This window comes from Malaclemys terrapin, chromosome 1 (genome assembly GCF_027887155.1).
Source record: "Malaclemys terrapin pileata isolate rMalTer1 chromosome 1, rMalTer1.hap1, whole genome shotgun sequence".
Classification (NCBI taxonomy): Eukaryota; Metazoa; Chordata; order Testudines; family Emydidae; genus Malaclemys; species Malaclemys terrapin.
The window spans coordinates 25,132,411-25,152,324 of record NC_071505.1 but is presented as its reverse complement, the minus strand read 5'-3'; the positions used below and the strand labels follow the sequence as shown (position 1 = coordinate 25,152,324).

Genomic DNA, 19,914 nt, shown 5'->3' with positions numbered 1-19,914 from the left:
ATCCACAGGTGCAGGTCTAACCAGGTGACCCCAGGCCCAGGATATAGGCAATGAGAGCTCTCACTCCAGTCTGCTTAACGTCACAACCTCGCTGGGAATATCCCCTGCCACTTGGTGGTTCTGACACACTGCTCCTACTCCTACTCCTGCTCCTGCTCCAGCCTTGTTCCAACCCCATTCTTAATTCCTGCTCTGACCCCTGGTTTAAGTCCCCAGCATGACCACTAGTCCTGACTGCCACAGTTCCAACCACTAGTCATGACTGCTGCTGCTTTAACTACGAGGAATGATCATCCATCAGTTTCTGACCGTTTGAGTAGGCTGCCTCCTTTTGTGCCCAGCTGCAGAAGCTGAGATGGAAACCCCTGGAGTGATATCTATCTCTGAGATCACAGAGATGGTCCAGAGTCTTCAGGATCAAGTTGCCCAATTGCATCTGGAGAATGCCTTCCTCCACTCACAGATCCCCACAGCCACAGATAACCCCAGTACCGTCAGCCATGGTACCTTTGGAACCCAGCCCTAAGGTTTCACTGCCAGACAGATTTGATGGGAACCACCAGTGCTGCCTTTTATTCCTGATGAGTCCTGTGATGTATCCTGATGATCAGACCAAGGTGGGCCTTATTATCAATGTACTGACTGGTGAAACCCTGAACTGGAGCTAGCCACTCCTGGAACAGGCCAGCCTGATTCTCACTAACTTTGACAAGTTCATCCACACCTTCTCTGTAATATTTGATTATCCGAATTGCACCTATACCATCTAAGCCACGCTGCAGTTTCTCCAGCAAGACTGTCAGCCTGTGTCTACCTATGCTGCCCATTTTCAGCATCTGGTTGCTGACAAGAGTGGAACAAGGTGGCACAGATTCAGTATTTACTCCAGGGTCTGAACAATGACAGGAAAAATGAATTGGTACAGGTCAAACCTCCCATTAGTTTGGATTTGTATATTGAACGGCGGCTCCAGATTAAGAGTCATTTGTTCGAATGATGCCAAGAAAAGAAGAGGTTGTGCACACAACTCCAGCCTTGTCCTGTTTCATTCCAGCCATCCCGTTGAGCTGTCCTAGAACTGGAGCCTATGCAGACTAGTGTGAAGAGAAAGAGAAGACATCTCATTGATCAGGGGAAGGAGTATTGACATCAGAACAGCTTTTTTGTACTGGGGGGCAGGGCTACTTTGCCATTAAGTGACCCCTTAAATCCAGACTTTCAGCAGACCCAGGGAAACAATCATGTCCAGCCCCATTAGAGGGTTTGCAGCTGGATGTAACCTCATAGTTGAGTTCTCCAACGAAGCCCCCTCTTCTGCCCATATGTATCTTGGCAGCCGTGAATTGTAATCCTCTGCACCTGCAGGTCTTTCTCCATCTCTGGGTCTCAACTACACCTGAGGTGAATTGAACCCAGCTTGCACTAATGAATTCTGGTGCCTCTAGCAATTTCTTGGATACTGGATTCACTAAGGTTAATCAGCTTCCAGTGCAAAGGAATCCCACCCCAGATCTAGTGGTAATGATTGATGGTAGCATGCTGTCCTTTTCTTCAGTTGTCCAATAAGTCTTGCCCTTCCAGGCTGAAATCCAAGATCACCAAGAGACTCTGCATTTTAATTTAATTAAGTCACCACACTTTCTGACCGTGCTCAATATTCCATGGCTCTCAGTACGTGATCCACACATCTTATGAAATATGCTCAAACTATGATTTCAGTTGAGCTATTGCCGAGAATCCCATTTAACAGAGTCCAGGCCAATGAAACAAGAACCAGCACTGAGAAGCCCACTGCCTTCTGTGACCAGCAGATTAAAGGAGTTAATGACACATTAATCCCTGCAAAATATCAAGAGTTTGCTGATGTATTTGATAAAAGGAATGCTGATACTTTACTCCCATGTAGACCCTAAAATTGCCCCATCGATCTCCAGTAACGGGCTAGATTTCCATTTGGACAAATGTATTCCTTATCAGAACCAGAAATACCTTGATGCAAATCTTGCAAAGAATATCAATCATCCATCCATATCTTCTGCTGAGGCCCTAATTTTGTTTATGAAAAAAGAATGGCTCCTTTTACCTTTGCAGGGACTATCGCGTCTTGGACAAATCACCATCAAGAGCAAGTACGCTTTGTTTTTGGTAAACAAGCTGTTGGAAAGAATCAGTTCCACCAAGGTATTTACCACGTTCAATCTTCATGAGGCTTACAGTCTAGTCTGTATTTGGGAGGGTAACAAATGGAAGACAGCATTGCACACTGTTACGACGATTTTGAATATCTGGTTATGCCTTTTGGTCTCTCCAATGCCCCAGCCACATTCTAGCTCTTTGTCAAGGACATTCATTTTCAGGGATGTTTTAGGCCAGTTCATGGGATCTATCTTGATGACATCCTCATCTTCTCAGAAAGGTGCATGTTTCCAGATCCAGGTATATACAGACCATAAGAACCTGGAGTACCTACAAACAGGAAGGGCTCTCAACCAGCATCAGATCTGGTGGTCCTTTTTTTCTCCAGGTTCGATTTCACTATGACCTGTTCCCTGGAATGGTAAACCCAACGCACTGTCCCCAAGGGTGAGTAGCTGGAGAAGAAAAATAGGGCACCTGAATCTGCCATAGTCTTTAAGCCTGTCATTTCTTCAGTGTGATGGTGAACAATGGCTTGCTTTCTCATGTAAAGCCTCTCCTACCCTATGTTCCATTTGCAATAAACCTTATGTCAACTGACATGACTTAGTTCCTAACCCAAAATTCTCTGTCAAGAATGGGATTCTTATGTTAAAGAACCAGATCTATATCCCCAGTGGTGAACCACATCTAGCAATACTCCAGCTATGCCATGACGCATCCCTGGCTGGCCATTTGAGCCACTGGAAAATGTTGAAGCTGGTCTCTTGATATTTCTCGTGTCCAAAACTACATGCATCCATTGAGTCCTACATTGAATCCTGTGATGTCTGTGCTCAAACAAAGACCCCTTGGTGCGCTGATTCCACTGCCCGGGGATCACAGTTTGTTTCACACTTCTGACAGGAATTGTTCAAGTTCCTGGATGTTAAATTGTATGCTTTCTCAGTTTATCACTCACAGACTGATAGGCAGACTGAACGAGTGAACCAAATTCTGGAGCAGTACCTCCATTGCTTTGTGAATTATCATCACCATGACTGGGTTTCCCTCCTTCCCTTCACCAAATTTTGTTGTTACATTGCTGATCAATTAGGAAACATGCTCATTTAAAGTTGTGCAATGCTCCCTTCTAAGGTCGTTTGGCAGCTGCCTGTTTTATCCATTGCTTGCAGGAAGAGCAGCCTGTTGCAGCTAGCTGGTGGGGACTTGTAGCCAGGGTGGACCAGCAGCCCCCCTATCAGCTCCCCATATCAGCTCCCCGGTCCCCTAGGTTCCCTGTGCTGCAGCGGACCAGCAGGCTATCAATTGCCAGGCAAGTCAGCTGTCCTTCCCCCCACTGCCATGTGCTGCTCCTGCCCTCTGCCTTGCAGCTGCTCCCCGAGCCTCCTGCTTGCTGTGCAGGGGGGAGGGGAGGAAGAGGGAGGCCTAATGTCAGGGTGTCCCCCTCCCCCATGCTCCTGCACCCTGCTTACCCCTTCTCCATATAGAGCAGGGACGGGACATGAGAGACAGAGAGAGCCTGGGGTAGCAGCTGCTGTCTCAACTTCCCAATCCACTTAAAAAGACAATGCACTTAAGAGTGGGTCAGCTTACTTAAAGGTGCAGTGTGCATCTCTCTCTCTCTCTCCCACACACAAGGTGTGTCTGTCTGTGTCTGCTATGCTGTCTCCCCTCCTCGTGTTCGTGCTGCCTTGTATGAGAGGCTACATTAACAACGTGTTAACCCTTGAGGGCTCAGCCGAGTGCTAGTTCATCATTTAGCAGCAAGGCATTCCCTGGGAAATATCCCTCCCTCTTCCACCCTCTAACTTCATCACCTCAACCAAGCTTCACAATCATCATAGCTGTGAACAGTATTAAATTGTTTGTTTAAAATGTATACTGTGTGTATATCTGTATAATATATAGTTCTTTGTCTGGTGAAAAAAATTTCCCTGGAACGTAACCCGCCCCCCATTTACATTAATTCTTATGGGGAAATTGGATTTGCTTAACATCGTTTTGCTTAAAGTCGCATTTTTCAGGAACATAACTACAACGTTAAGTGAGGAGTTACTGTACAGTAATTCCAACTACCGATCAACCCCCAGACTCACTTTTATGCCAACTGTGATTTCTACATTCGTTTTCACCTGTCCATGCCCCAAGCCTCCTATGTACCTGCAGCCTTTAACCTAGTCAAACACCATCACTGCATCTAGGAAAAATTGAAAGCCCATCTAGATTCAGCCCAAAAATATTACAAGTGTTATGCTGACCTTCATGAGTGAGCAACCACTCCAATCACAGTTGGAGATAAATTATGGCTCTCAACACAATACCTTGATTCTACTTGGCCTTCAAGGAAGTTGGATTATCGATATCTGAGCTCATTCCGAGTCATCCAGCAGATCAATCCTGTGGCCTTCAAAGTCCAGCTGTCTAAGGTGATGAAAATGCAGCCAGTATTCCACATCTCTTTGCTGAAAAAGCATACCAACAACTCCTTCCCCAGATGAGTACAACCATCATTTCTACCCATCATGGTCCAGGGGTATGAGGAGTATCTGGTGAAGCAAATTTTGGATTCCAAGCTATGTACCTTGTCGATTGGGAGGGTGATGGTCCAGCTGATCGTTTGTGGGAGCCCATTGAAAACATACATGCACCCAACCCACTTTGAGAATTCCATCAATTACACCCTTATAAGCCTGGTCCAAAGACCCCTGATAGGCATCTTTTGAATGGGGGGAGGGAAGGAAATATAATGAGTCATCTCTGAGCCTGATGAGTACTCTCAGCCTGAACCCAATAAGTGCTGTTGGGCTGATTAGTCATCCCTGAGCCTGATTACCTGAGGGTTCCACATCAATCAACTGGGGCTCAGGCAGTCTACAGATGCAGGTCTAACCAGGTGATCCGAAAGCCAGGGATATAGGCTCCCAATGAGAGCAGCCACTCAGTCTGTTCAATATCACTGTCTCACTGGGAGTATCCCCTGCCACTTCGTGGTTCTGACAAACTACTCCTGCTCCTGCTCCAGCCTTGTACCAACCCCATTCTTGATTCCTGCTCTGACTCTGTCTCAGGTCCCCGGCCCAACCACTAGGCCTGACCACTGCTGCTTCAACCACTAGGCCTGACCATCCACTTCTCAGTTTCTGACAAAGTGATCAAGTTGTTTTCACATAAGCTCTTTATAAGAAGATTTTGGCCACATTTCTATTGGTCTAAAAAGTTCAACTCAATACACTTACCACCTGTAAATATGAGAAACAAATCTCATGCCATTGCTAAATTAAAGGACTTCCTTTCAAATCAATGCACCAAGTTTTAGCCACAACACTCTTTAATAGTAATTGGAGTTGCAGCTATAGCCCAGCACACCAAGTTAAGACTAGAGAATATGTACTCACTTCCATTACTCTTGCTCAGTACTCAAACTCCACATTGCAGTTGGCATAAATCCTATTCCACATTCAGAATCACAGGGCAGGTCACTGAAACAGTTCCATATCCAGGAAGATATGTCTGGAGGAGAGGCTGCTTCTTGTGGGAACGGTCACCTCTGTTTGCAGGCAATGCAGTGGCACCTATTGGTCTGTCACTGTTGGCAAGTTGCGAAGCATCTCCTGGACAGTCCATTAGTCCCGGCTACCGTACTGTGTAATGCATGGCCAGATGCAGCATCTCTCAAGTGCTGCCACATAAAATGTGGATGAACTTTTAAATTCCACATCCCATATGTTGCACAACATTTTGCACAAAAAGAGATGTAAATTGTTACCAATGGGACTGCTGGTTCTGTCACTTGTGCAGAGCAGTTAAGAGCCTGATGGTGTAAAATCTCTTTGCTTTCACCTCTGAGCCCTGTGTGTCCTGGCATCCCCTGAGCTGTGCACCATGGGCAGCCAGTCGGGGCAACTGTGTGAAATCAGGGAAATGCCGTTTATACGATACCTCCTCGACTTTTTTGCTACAGGAAACTGTGCATAGGACTCATGCTTACTACTTACACAATAGAAAACATTCAGTGGAAGTTAGGTGCCTAATTGTCCTTTATGCCTTTGAAAATGTCCCCCACAGGTTCTAGTGCTGCATAATTGAGTTTTGTGAAGCTATGATCATCATTTAAAAGCAAGGGAATACAGAGATAATGCTTCCACTCCAGTAACTCGGAACAACAATATGAGTTAAATAATCTGTCAGTGCATTCTTTTTTAAAAACAGTCTTTTACAAAAATATTTCTCCTTGTGGTCAGTGGCTTTTTTGTTTCCTTACACCCAATAAGAGCAAATACCGATTGTTATGGTTCTTCTTGTGGGATTACAAATTGTGATCTCAATGAAGTGAAAATGATTAAGGTGCCTTGAGGAGCACCATTGTTCAGTGAGCTTTAGTGTTCCTTGATATACTTCAATGAATTTTAGAAACACAGTTCTAAGAATTTAAAGGATTTTGGGGGGAGTCAATGGCACATTATCTTCAGGTCACTGACAAAATAAACAGTAAAAGCTAACTCTGAATGTTTATGGTCACTTGTGTCTGTGTGTATTTAGGGAGTCCTTATTCTGTGGATTAAATGATGATATAGGCATTAATGGATCATTCATAGCTTCTATGATCTAACTTGTCAATACATCATATCCTGAAGGAATATTTAATCTGCAAACCTGCCCAGGCATGTTAACTCTATATACCAGGGGTCGGCAATGTTTGGCATGCAGCTCACCAGGGTAAGCACCCTAGCAGGCCGGGCCAGTTTATTTACCTGCTGATGCGGCAGGTTCGGCCGTTGGCGGCCCCCACTCGCTGCGGTTCGCCGTCCCGGGCCAATGGGGGCGGCGGGAAGCCACGGCCAGCACATCCCTCAGCCCGTGCTGCTTCCCGCCGCCCCTATTGGCCCGGGACGGCAACCGCGGCGAGTGGGGGCCGCGAATGGCCGAACCTGCCGCGTCAGCAGGTAAATAAACTGGCCCGGCCCGCCAGGGTGCTTACCCTGGGGAACCGCGTGCCGAACGTTGCCGACCCCTGCTATATACTGTAAAACTCTTACTATATTTTTGATGAAAAGTAATTACTGAGAATGGGGGGAAATGGTTCATTTGGGTGAAAAAGCAGTGCCTACAGCATTAAAGGTGAACAGAAGCCTTTAGTTGATGGCTTTAAACAAAATTCTAACTATCACTTAAATCAGGGGTGGGCAAACTTTTTGGCCCAAGGGCCACATCTGGGTATGGAAATTGTATGGCGGGCCATGAATGCTTATGAAATTGGGGGTTGGGGTACGGGAGGGGGTGAGGGCTCTGGCTGGGGGTGTGGGCTCTGGGGTGGGGTCAGAAATGAGGAGTTCAGGGTGCAGGAGGGGACTCGGGGCAGGGGGTTGGGGGCAGGGTGGGCAAATTACCCAAGACCTCAGGACCCGATACTCAAAAAATGAACAAAGCAACAAGATTAGACCATTCAAAATTGGGAATTTTAGTACATTCTGGCAGTTTTTGAATTGTCTAGCTTTGTTGCTTTGTTCATTTTTTGAGTATCGGGATACATGCATGCTTAGGCATCTTGATATGTTTGGCTATAACTCTATCACCTTTAAACATCTTTAAGAAAGTGAGGTCTTCCTATGCAAAAGAAGTTAACTTTTTTGTTCAGTTGTGGGTGGATTTCAGTGGTTCTCACTATTATATATCAAATCAAAGTAAAAAGATGTTAAAACGACATTATTCAGCTAGCAAAGTCAAGCACTCAAAAGTTAAGAAATGCCAAAATTAATGATGCCTAAGCAATCTTACTTTACTCCCTTAAGCGTATACATTACGAGGCAGGCTTTAATTACATAATCACATATTATTTTTCCACAGATGCCCTGCTTCACTCAGTGTTCAAGAAGCACAGTGCTCAATTAATAAGCAGCTATTCAATATTTTGTTTTAGCCTCATTGTTCAATATGTGCCCTCTGTCTTATTTATGGCACACTATTCAGACCCTACTTGAAGACACAGTTGTTAATTTCCTCAGAGACTTTGCTGTGGAGCTCATCAGTATAGTATCCAAGGGCTTCACAAACATTAATTAATTTATTTTCACAAACCCCTCCTTTGAGGTGGTGGGGTATTAGCACCATTTTACAGACTGAGAGCTCAAACACACAGAGATGATGGTAAAATATATCCATTAATTTGGGTGTCCCATTTGAGATGCCTGGGACCTGACTTTTCAGAGTACTTAGCATCATATAGTACTTTTTATATTCAAGCACAACTCTCTGCTCAGCACTTCTACAAATCAGGCCCAGGGTCTCAGGTCGTCACCTACAAAATGAGGAACTCGAACTTAGTGACCACCTGGGAAAAGTTTGGTGTAGTGATTTGCTTAACATTGCACAGGAATTCTTTGGCAGGAGTAGAGGTAGAATCCAATTCTCTAGGACAGTAGTCAGCCATGAGACTCTCCTTTCTCTCCCTACAGTCCCCTGCCTCATTCACTCCACATCTACCAGCTTCTGCAACAAATGAGCTAGGGGGGGTCCTATGAACAACAGCTTGCTTTAACATAATTCTGATTCATCCCCAAGGGAGGTCCATCCTGTGCACTAAATGAGGCAGGGGTCCTGAGGGAAAAATAGTATATGATCATATTGTTAAAGATGATATCATAATGCATCCATGCATACTTAGTTCTGGCATTTCTGTTTTTTAATACTTGACTTGGCAACCTTAATAACATTCTTTTAACATTTTTTGTTTTGTTTTGTTTTAACATGGCCAAAGCTATGTATTTTTCTCTAGCCTTGTTCTCAGAAATGGCTGAAGTGGAGAAGTCAAATTACCAGAAGGACAGAAACTACAACAACCACAAAACCTGGGTTAGGGGTGGGGAATGTTACACCTTTAACATATAGCATGAAATTACAGGGTTTGGATTTCATTTGAGTGCCTAGCCAACAATGGGTCATTTAAAAAATATTAAAATAAAAGCAAAAATGTATTATATAAAACATATATGCCTCTAAAAACTGATTAAAATGTCAAACCAGATCATAAATTCTTGTAATATTGTCTCAACAAAGTGAAACTTTTGTATTCAGTAAAAATGACACAACTGTTAGTGACTGGAAATAACATACAGAAAAATTGTTTTCTAAAATGACTTGTTTTAAATAATACAGTACCCGACAGGCAGTCTTACCATGAAAGGTACAACCTATTAACTCACAAGCTTGACATGTAAAATCTCTTAAATTCAGTCTCCAGCCATTCTTTTCTAGCTTTATGTCTTGTCTTATCCTCACAGAATGCTACTGAATAGAAGTTTGCTCCTCTTCATGAAGTTTTTAAACGTCATGTTTCTGTTAAGCATAAAGCGTTTGAAGCACCTCTGTAACATTCCTCAGAAATGTCATGAATAATTGGATTGTCCCTCATTTTCTCCTGCACATAAAGGTGCTTCTATCTAGAAAATTAGTTTATCAAAATCTATCTTCAGTTGTGTCAATCTCTTACAAGTAGAACTGTAGAACTAGTTTATTCTGTATTTCTGCTTTGTTGCATTCTAGCCTCTTGCAGAGAGTTGTGTAAAGCATTATAAATAAAACAATTTTGTTATTAATTTTAAGGTCCAGCGCTACACGTTTCCGTTGGAGTCAGTGCTACTACACAGTCCAAGATGAATGGGCTTTAGACAACATCTACATTGGACAACAATGTCCAAATATGTGTAATGGACATGGCTGGTGCGACCATGGCGTGTGCAGGTATTGCATGTTTGCCAGTTCCTCCAGAAATGGTGACTCTGAATGCTGCTGGGATTTTATGTATTGTGTTATAAGGATGTTAGGGCACCTAGAGCTTTGGAGATGTATCTTTTGATCATTTAAAATCTGTATAAATAAATGGAATAATGTGTTGGTTAAACCATTATGGCCAGAACAAAAGCCAACAGGTGTTCCAGTCCCCAAAAGCAAAGCAGCCATATACCTGGTGGATCCAGGCTGTGGAGAGATCCTTCAGTGGGGTACAGCCATCATAACTGCATCTACTCCAGCATCACCATCCTGTCCCAGGCATAGGGAATATGACCAGGGCACTGCTGTGACCAGCTGATCCCATGTTGTCAGAGTGGACCCCTGGGTGGGTACTATTTGGCAGCCAGTATCACACTGAACTGTCTTTAGGCTTCTGTGACTTATACCAGGGATTTGGCTAGTGCCTACTGGCCTCAAGATCATCTAGATACCACAGTGACTGGCATGTTTTTAAATAGCTAGAGAGAGAAAAAAATATGATGGTATTTTAAAAAAATATAGAGGTCATGGATATAGAAAAAACATAACCAATTAATGTTTATTCACATTGTAAAAACATAGAAAACCATAGTAGACTAACAAATTTCAAGACCTCTTGGACACTGCAAAGTAGTCAATGTGCTCCACACCATGGCCAGAACTTTACAGGGACAGCAGGGATACAACTAAGATCCATCTACACCAAAAGCAAATGCCCCTGCCATGTGAGCAGGAGGAAAACCTCTGATAACTATTAATATTCTAGAACCTAAGACACAGAATTGAGCTGTGGTACATGTCCACACAAGATAGGTCATTACAGGAGAGATTTTCTAAGTCACAAATGGAAGTCAGTAACCCAAATGCCATTGACTTTCTCTCCCTATAGTATCATTCATTTACCTTCCATCCCAAAAGATCAGAGTGTTTTGACTATATAAATGCAGATATAACTAACCACTAAAATGTAGCCATCTCGGGGGGGAGAGAGACAGCAACACTATGTAACTGTAAGTGGAGGAGAAGTTTTGATCATGGTCACTAGGACAAGCCCCTGTTCTTAAATATCCCATGAAACTTTTTGTAAGGACAGATTTTTAACAGTTCATGGGCCCTTCTGTGTGTGGTCAACTTGTATATGCTCTAATTCCAGTTTGCTAATGCTCCCTCCAAATCAGGGATTGTGCAATACACAGGTCAGAAGATGTGCAGAAGTGTGCAGGCCTGTTTGGAAATTTGGCCGTTAATACCTCTGTGAACAGAATAGCCATTACATTTTTTGTCTCATTGGAAACATCTACCTACATAGTAGCTTCTGTATATCTGTTTCAGAAGGGCTGAACTGACCATGCCAGGACCTGAACTTGTGATTCCAGGGAGTCTGATTATTTCACAACTAACTTAGAAGGGCTGCTGCATTGCTTTAAAGTAGTTGTGGATAACATCAAGTAGAATATATATGTATCTTTAGGAACCTGGTGTCTTTATGCTTCTCTCCAGGTGTGATCCAGGATACCAGGGCACTGAATGTCACCCTGAGACTTCCCTCCCTTCAACGGTAATGTCTGATTTTGAGAACCCAAATAGTTTGAAGACTGAATGGCAGGAAGTTATTGGGGGAGAAATTGTAAAACCTGAACAAGGCTGTGGGGTCATTTCTTCTGGATCATCCCTCTATTTCACCAAGGTACGGCCAAGAGTTGGATAAATTAGAAACACTTTACATACAACTTTTAAGTGGAACCTGATTTCATTGTACATCAACAAAGAAGGAGATTGGTGTGTGTGTTAGGAAGAGATACAAGACTAGATGACATGCAGTACCTAAATGCAAAACAGACAAAAATATGGATATGTGTGCAGAACAATGCCAAGTTAGTCTTTTTACAGACAAAAAGGATGGGAATGCAGAAGTTGATTGTTCACCTAAAAAAAACCATGTGTAATGGGAGGAAGTAAAGGATCAGTGATGTACCTGAGAAATTTGCATATTAATCTGCTATTGTTTATAATAGGATTTGTATATATACTGTATTTTCTTTCAAGTAACTTACAACTCCCATTAGTGACTATTCTTTAATTCTTTTTCCTAAGAAAGGGCAGTAGTCTTTCTTTCAGAGGCTAGTTCTTTCCCTAGACCCTCAAGGCATTCAACTTTTTGTGAAGTCAAGGAACTGGAACTGGTGAAAATACAGATATGTTACTCCTCCAGCCTTCTGTAAAATGCCTGGTTAGCTCTTATGAGATACTTTGTTTGCATGACTCAGTTGGCTCACACACAAAAATAACATGAAACAAAGAGAAAATTAGGAAATGTGCAGATCAATAATATATAATCAGATGAAAGCAAAAAGATACTTTTAGAACCAAATGTACGATTAGGAGAAGTGCTTTGTGGTCACAGATTTACTTTTCTTCTTACATTATCTCGGCTGTAATATCTGATTTTCATTACAGAAAGGAAAACTATACACCTAGTTATATGGTTTCCTTTTACAAGCCTGATCCAACTGCCACTGCAGTCAATAAAAGTTGGATCAGACTCCTAGAGGAATAAATTAATATGTTAAGCTGTGTAATTGTACGTTGTTTATCTCATGTACAAAAATCTATCCCATCAAATCATTTTCAGAACTTCTATATACATGCAGGGGTGCTGGAACAATTTTTATAGTGGGGGTGCTGAGAGCCATTGAACCAAAGTGTAAACTCTGCCTATAATGGAAAACACTTCAAGTCAGGGGGTGTGGCAGCATCCCCAGTACTCCCAATTCCAGCCCCTATGTATATGTATACAGCCAAGTCTCCTGGAAATGCAATGCTGTTCTGCAAGTTTCATAACAGACCAATCAGTCTAACTAGCTAATTGTGATAATTGGATTTTTGATATAATTGTCTTCTCTATTAGATGTTCCTCCTTCTGGCTCATTTTCTCAAGCCAAGTTTCTCAAAGTAATTTGCTAAATTAGAATTAACCTGCTATGATCTGGGGTTCTCTTTTATTATTTTTCTTCTTATTTCTGCTTAGGAAGAGTGAAAATCTCATTTAGAAATTCTTGGCTTCTTTCTATTGATCTCTAAGGGTTAGTTTAGCATTTATTTTTTCAGTAGCAGCAGTCTGAGTGCCATAATTGAAGGTGGCTTATTTAATTTGTGTTTAGATGTTCTGTGTTCAATGCACCTCGCTGCCATGGTGATAGATGTTATAATAAATTATTTGTAATCATTGGCTGACATTTGTGTGTTGTTTTCGGAGCACGTACACATGTGTTGCTATTTCTTTGTATTTGTTCAAATAGCCACTTTGTATTTGAACTTCTAATGTTTACTGCCATTATCAGTCTCTCATTTCAGGATTAATTTTGGCTTTGTTCTGCTGAGTCCTGATTTATCTTTTATATCTCATTTTAATCAGTTGTAGGTGTGTTTGCATCACGGTACTCTTTCAATTAGCCCCCTGCATTTCCTTTGTGATTTTGCAAAACTGGAGGCCTGTTTTAATTAACCAAATTCTGTAGCTGATTATTCTATTGGTAGAATGGATTTTGTGTTATATGTTTGAGAAGTACTGCAAACCTATCTGAAATAGTATCTCAGTTTTTCACATGAAGCTTGATTCACCCCGGCTAGTTCAGGGGATGAAGTACATTGCACAAAGACCCTGAGTTATCCAGGACTGGTACACCCTCAGAAGATTGTGTGTTTACATGTCTTCCCCTCTCAGAAGTTCAGCTTGATCAGGACAGCTTTCAATTCCAGCTCAGTCGCTGAAGGAAGTTACCATGGAGGCTCCCAGGGGAATATCAGCCCTGCACTCTGGCCATGCTCCCTCCCTGGCTAGTGTAACCCATTTTTGGTACCATGCTAGCCAGTTTTGGACCCCACAGTAGAGTTGCTGTTGCAATCATCTTACCCCACCACCTTCTCATTCCAGGTAGACTTTCCTCATGCGGGGGCCCCATATTATGTCAGAAAAGCTTATATAACTCAAAGTGAAACAATGCCATTGGGTTTTAATTTAATTTCATGAGGCTCAAGGGATTTTTTGCATATTAAAAAAAGTTTTAAACCAATAAAATCTGCAATTGGCTGCAGAATTTCAAGAACTTAATTTGGTTCGTAAATTAATTTACAAAAGATTATAATGCTCTAGACATGTAAAGGGATTGATACTTTGATATACTGCATATACAGTGTATTGTACAGTCTAACTATGGAACTAGATGTATAATATTATGCATGTAATTCCAAAACAAAATGGAAGGATGCAGCAAGGTTTGGGCTAGAATGCTGTAGACATTTGTGTGTTCTGATTTTTCCATGAACTGAAGGAAAGGTTTAAATCCATCTCACTATTTGCTTGTAAAGTGTGGCTGGCGTTTTAAACCCCAACACTGAACCCTTGTCATTTATGTCCAGTTAGATCACATCAGTTGCCTATCATCGGGACTTGAAGTCTGAAGACAATCATAGGGGAAGACATGATAAAAAATTCAAAATTATAAATGTGGTTTGAAACATCTAAACCATCTTTGTAAACTCAACCAAACTTCCTATTTTTAATGCTACTTTGTACTTGGAAATGGAGGAGAAATCCATGATTCTGTAGAAAATTAAAGAAAACATGAGTGCCCACTACTCTGTTCCACTGAGATCCTAAGTCTTATGTTTGTTTAGTGTACTCTGGAACCCAGAGTTCAACTTTGTTGCTGTTGTGGCAGATCAGTTAATATGATGTTGGGGGTGGAACAAACAATCCATAAATTCAGGTTCAGAGGGTTGATCCATTTTGTAGCCATAATTCAAAAAACAAAAGACTCTTCACAGCCAGAGCCTTGTCTTGATGGATCTGGTTCCGTGCTTACTCCAACCCAGTGAGACAGTGACTCCCGTAACACTCTTTTTTATAAAAAAGTTTTTAACCCAAACTGAGCTCAGCTCTCTTCCCTCCTGGCTGAATTCTTTGGTGAAGGCAAATCCCTCGGGGGAAATGGTAGGAGTTTTGGTACTTACTTCAGTTGAAACCTATTGAAGATTCACTGCTCCAGGAACGGGCTTTAATCACCTCCCTTCCAACTGTTGGGCAGTCAATACATCAGGTTACAGCTCTCAGTAAAGTTTATTCAGGTGCTTACCATAATGTCAGTGACTCTTACTGCCAAAATATGCCAAGTTACGGCTATTTTTAGAGCACAAAACAGGTGAAATCAGTGTTCTCTCTCCACCTGCACAGATATTCTTGGGTGATGGTTTTTCCTATCACCATCTTACCTATAGTAATGTATGGCAGTGCAGGATTGGTCAGTCCTTGAGCCTGATATCAGGTGATGAGCTCAACTTCATCTCCTTTTTGCTTCTCTAAATCTTCCTCTAAGATTTTTGTTCTTTTCTGATAATTCCTTGTAGTTTCTCCATTATCCTTCCCCCAGTCCAACCCCATTTCCTCTCTAAGTCTCTAGTTCAGTTTCCCTGTGTATCTCTGGACCTGTAATTCTGCTCTTCAAGTATCTTCATTTCCATAAACATGACTGAGACATATTAGAAATCCCTCCATATCTTATAGCACATAATTACAGTAGCACCAAATCCATCCCCAATGCACATCTTTACTAGATTGGCTGAGCTCTTGAAATTGCCTTGGAAGCTAGGGGCCAAAGACTCCGCCCATCACACCATAGGACAGCCATGAAGCCACTCCGTGGCTGATAGTCCAGCATCATGGCTGGAGTAGCCTCCATGCAGAATGCAAAGTGTTGATAAATGCAAAGTAATGCACACTGGAAAACATAATCCCAACTATACATATAAAATGACGGGATCTAAATTAGCTGTTACCATCAAGAAAGAGATCTTGGAGTCACTGTGGATAGTTCTCTGAAAATATCCATTCAATATACAGCAGCAGTCAAGAAAGCTAACACAATGTTAGGAACCATTAGGAAAGGGATAGATAATAAGACAGAAAATATCATGGTGCCACTATACAAATCCATGGTACGCCCACACCTTAAATACTGGGTGCAATTCTGTTCACCCCTTCTCGAAAAAGATCTATTAGAATTGGAAAAGGTACAGAAAAGGGCAGCAAAAATAATTATATGGAACAGCTACTGTATGAGGAGAGATTTAAAAGACTGGGATTTTTCAGCTTGGAAAAGAGATGACTAAGTGAGGATATGATAGAGGTCTACAGAAACGTGACTGGTGTGGAGAAAGTGAATAAGGAAGTATTATTTACTCCTTTACATAACACAAAAACCAGGGGTCACCCAAGGAAATTAATAGGCAGCAGGTTTAAAACAAAAGGAAGTACTTCTTCACACAGTGCACAGTCAACCTGTAGAACTCATTGCCAGGGGATGTTGTGAAAGTGAAAACTATAGTGGGGTTCAAAAGAGAACTAGATAAGTTCCTGGAGGATAGGTCCATGAATAGCTATTAGCCAAGATGGTCAGGGATGCAACCCCTTGCTCTGGGTGTCCCGAGCCTCTAATTGCCAGAGGCTGGGAGTGAACAACGGGGGATAGATCACTCAATGATTGCTAGTTCTGTTTATTCCCTCTGAAGCATCTGGCATTGGCCACTGTTAGAAGACAGGATACTGGGCTAGATGGACCATTGGTCTGGCCCAGTATGGCCCCTTTTATGTGCTTAAACCACCTCTATAGATGGGGAAGTTTGGTGGACCTACATAGTTTCAAAGCCACTAGTCTCACCCTCAAATCCTTGCTGCACAGAGGGGTGTTTTGGGGGTAGGACCCTACAACTCCTGCTCCCATCCCAGCACAACAGTATTGCACTGGTTCTGTTGCAGGCAGGGCCCTCCATATAAAAGAAGGGTCATGTATTCAGAGTGGAAATATACTACTCTATAAAACCATTGTTGAACTTGATTCTGCCCTCCCCTAAGTTGATAACAAGGCAGACAATGATCACTTCAATAGTTCAATGTAGAGAAAGATGGTAAGTGTCCTTTGCTGGTACTCAAAGATACAGATAGCAAAACAGACTTCTAAATACTACCAGGCCAGTTCTGCTTTCTGCTGGCATAAATCCAGAGTAATTCATCATCAGACATACATAGTCTAATAAGGCTCATTGTGCCAGCCAGAGTAATCATTGTTGATGGCATCACACCAGAAGTCATGTAGTGAAGTTCCCAGATCTGGCTCAATCCTGCAAATCCAGGAAACTCGGGGTCAGTCTGTGAACATTCCTGGTCTGGTCAGGATGTCATGTCCACCTCTTTGCATGTCAATGGAAAGTTTGAGAGCATGATGTGCTGGGCTGGTTTTGTCCATCCTAGTGAAATGGCTGAAGAGCATGTAGTGCTGCTTTTGAATATAATGAGCAGATAAAGGAAGGCCACATCCTTGGGAGATGGTGACATTTTGCATGTAGTCAAACCACTTTATGCTCAGGATTTGGCTCTGACAGTGATTTCACAGAGTAATTCCACTGACTTGAAATGAGCAAACCCTGATCTACACCAGTGTAACTGTGAGCAGAACATATCCGTATGTGCAAGTGAAACATACTTACATGAGAACTGAAGGTAAAATGCCTCTCTTTTACCCCGTTGCAAGAGTTGACTTTATCCATTTCAATGAATTCTACCATGAACTGTCCCCATAAGGAGGTAATAGGAAGCAGAGATATCAAACATACTGATTCTAAAGTGTAGAGGAGAACCTGGAATTTGACTCTGCTACTCTGATCATTGGATCCTTGATAGTTGCCATGATGATGATGATGATTTAGGTAGCTGGATGCCTCAGAAAAATGTGAAACCTTCAATTCAGATTCTTTTAAAAGATTAGGCTTGCATGGAGGAAAATGAATGAAAAACAATAGGGGAGAGGGTCGGATGGCTATGTTGAATGCTGTGAATGCGAAAAAGTCTGTGAGTATGAGGTGAACGTATGCATCCGTGGTAAGAAAGTATCTTGGACCATGGAAACAACCCAGAAGAAAGAAGATATTTCATGGGTAGGTGAAAAAGAGAGTGAATGAGACAAGTATTCAGTCAGTGCTGCTCTGTGAGAGTAGATCCTGGACAAAAATGGTCCTAGTTTTTTTTTAAGATGCAATATGGAAGGAAAATGCAGGAAATCAACAAGGATACTATGATAGGGTGTTAGTGTGTGCCAGCCCAGACCCTCGCATCCCTTTAAAGTCTGTGGGAATTGACAGTGGGTGAAGGGGGTCATTCACTGCTGGTGCTGCCTGGTGACTGGATGTTGCATAGCAGCTCTTTCCCCTCTGCCTGCTACTGATGGCCACATGGCCTCTATGGTGCCCAGCCTCTTCCTATGACTTGGCCCTCCAGCCAGGTCACTTTAAAATCAGTTCTCTTCTGGGGTAGTCCACGAACAAAAAGCAAAGGGAATTAATGCAAATAAACTAAGTTCATAGGAAATGGAGGGTAATGATTTCCGCTTAGGGTACATCAAAATCTAGGCCACCCTTCCCTCAGGGAGGGGCCTTCATGGAGTGGTCATCTGAGAGGCTCCTGCCTTCAGTCAGCCCTTTCCTCGGGAGCTGAGAGCCTTTCTTCTCTGGTCTGCCAACAAGGGAGCTGCTCTGCTACCCTTTTAAGCTCCTCCTCCAACATTTGCATGTCTTGCAGATGGGGGAGGAGGGGTGGAGTTACCTGAGCCCAGAGCAGCTCCTTAACCCTTCATTGTCCAGTGCAGGGTTTGTATACCCCATCACACAGTGCTAAACAATTTGCAGGATCTAGCCCTCAGACAAAGTGATAGTACAAGATTTGACTGGGAAAATTAGATGTTAAGGGCCAGGTTTTCAAAACACTTCAGTGCAGTTCCATATGTGTCACAATGGCAGTTGCTAGGTGCTGGACACTTGAAAATCTGGCCCTAAACGGTTCAGGGTATACAGGGTCTGTTCCCTCCTGGCTCCCTTGAGGGTGCAAGACACCAGAAACCCTGGGGAGGAACACAGAAGAGAGAGGGTCATTTTCAAAATTTATGAATGTGTGTTTAAGGCCTTGCACGCCTAGTGCTAAATAAATAATTTAAAAAAACATGGAATGCTGGGTTTGTGATGATAAAAATGTGTGCAGGATAGAAGTAGTGATACAGTCAAAAGTGATTACAGTGTAAACAATGGCCAAAGTAGGGACTGTGTCTTAAAGCCCGATAAGGGGAGAATCACACTTGCACAAAATGGAACTCCTTTGCATTGCAGTATATTGTACATCATTTTCCATATACAACTGTGTTTGACATTGAGACATTTTCAATAAAAGTGTCTTAGTGTGATGATTAACAATCTGAGTACATTTATTTTTTTCTCATATGCCTCTGTACTACAGGATGGAAAAAGGCAATTGGTGAGCTGGGATTTGGACACCACCTGGGCAGATTTCATCCAGTTTTACATTCAGATAGGTGGGGAGAGCTCTTCATGCAATAAACCAGACAACAGAGAGGAAGGTGTGCTTTTGCAGTACAGCAACAATGGAGGTATCAATTGGCACCTACTAGCAGAAATGTACTTCTCTGACTTCAGCAAACCTAGGTAAGGTATTGGGTCAAACTAAAGCCATATCATATCAGACTTTTAAAAAAAATCTATCTCTGTTTATTAAAAGGCAAAACAAAAACATTGCAAGGCATAATGCTTAAAATCTATTACAAGGAAACTCTTCCAGGCTTCAGTAGTAAAGTACTATGACTAGGAATGGAAAAAATCTAATAAAGCTGGACCTTAAAGAAAAACTGTAGTGAAAAAGTTAAGTGTCCAGTTAGTCAATCCAATGTGCAACATGACCAAATCACTAATGTATACATATACAAAATTAACAGGAAAATATAGAACTTGCCCAAAATGAGGTGCAGAAATTTGTTGTTTCCTTTTATCTCTGGTTTCAGCTCTGATGAATGTGTATTGATATTACATGTAAAAAAGTACATTAAAAGAACATTAAGGATGCAAAGTTAAACACTCCAAAATTAGGAAATGCCAGAATTAAGGTTGCTTTAA

The 19,914-nt window shown here is 42.2% G+C and overlaps 1 protein-coding gene across 1 annotated transcript in view; it reads left to right on the top strand.

The window, feature by feature from the left end:
• RELN (reelin) overlaps positions 1-19,914 on the top strand; it is a 446,977-nt gene that overhangs the window by 327,534 nt on the left and 99,529 nt on the right. The window contains exons 23-25 of the mRNA XM_054017864.1: positions 9,739-9,876; positions 11,407-11,593; positions 19,244-19,449. Coding sequence (XP_053873839.1) covers positions 9,739-9,876; positions 11,407-11,593; positions 19,244-19,449 — 531 coding nt within the window. The remainder of the gene's footprint in view (positions 1-9,738; positions 9,877-11,406; positions 11,594-19,243; positions 19,450-19,914) is intronic.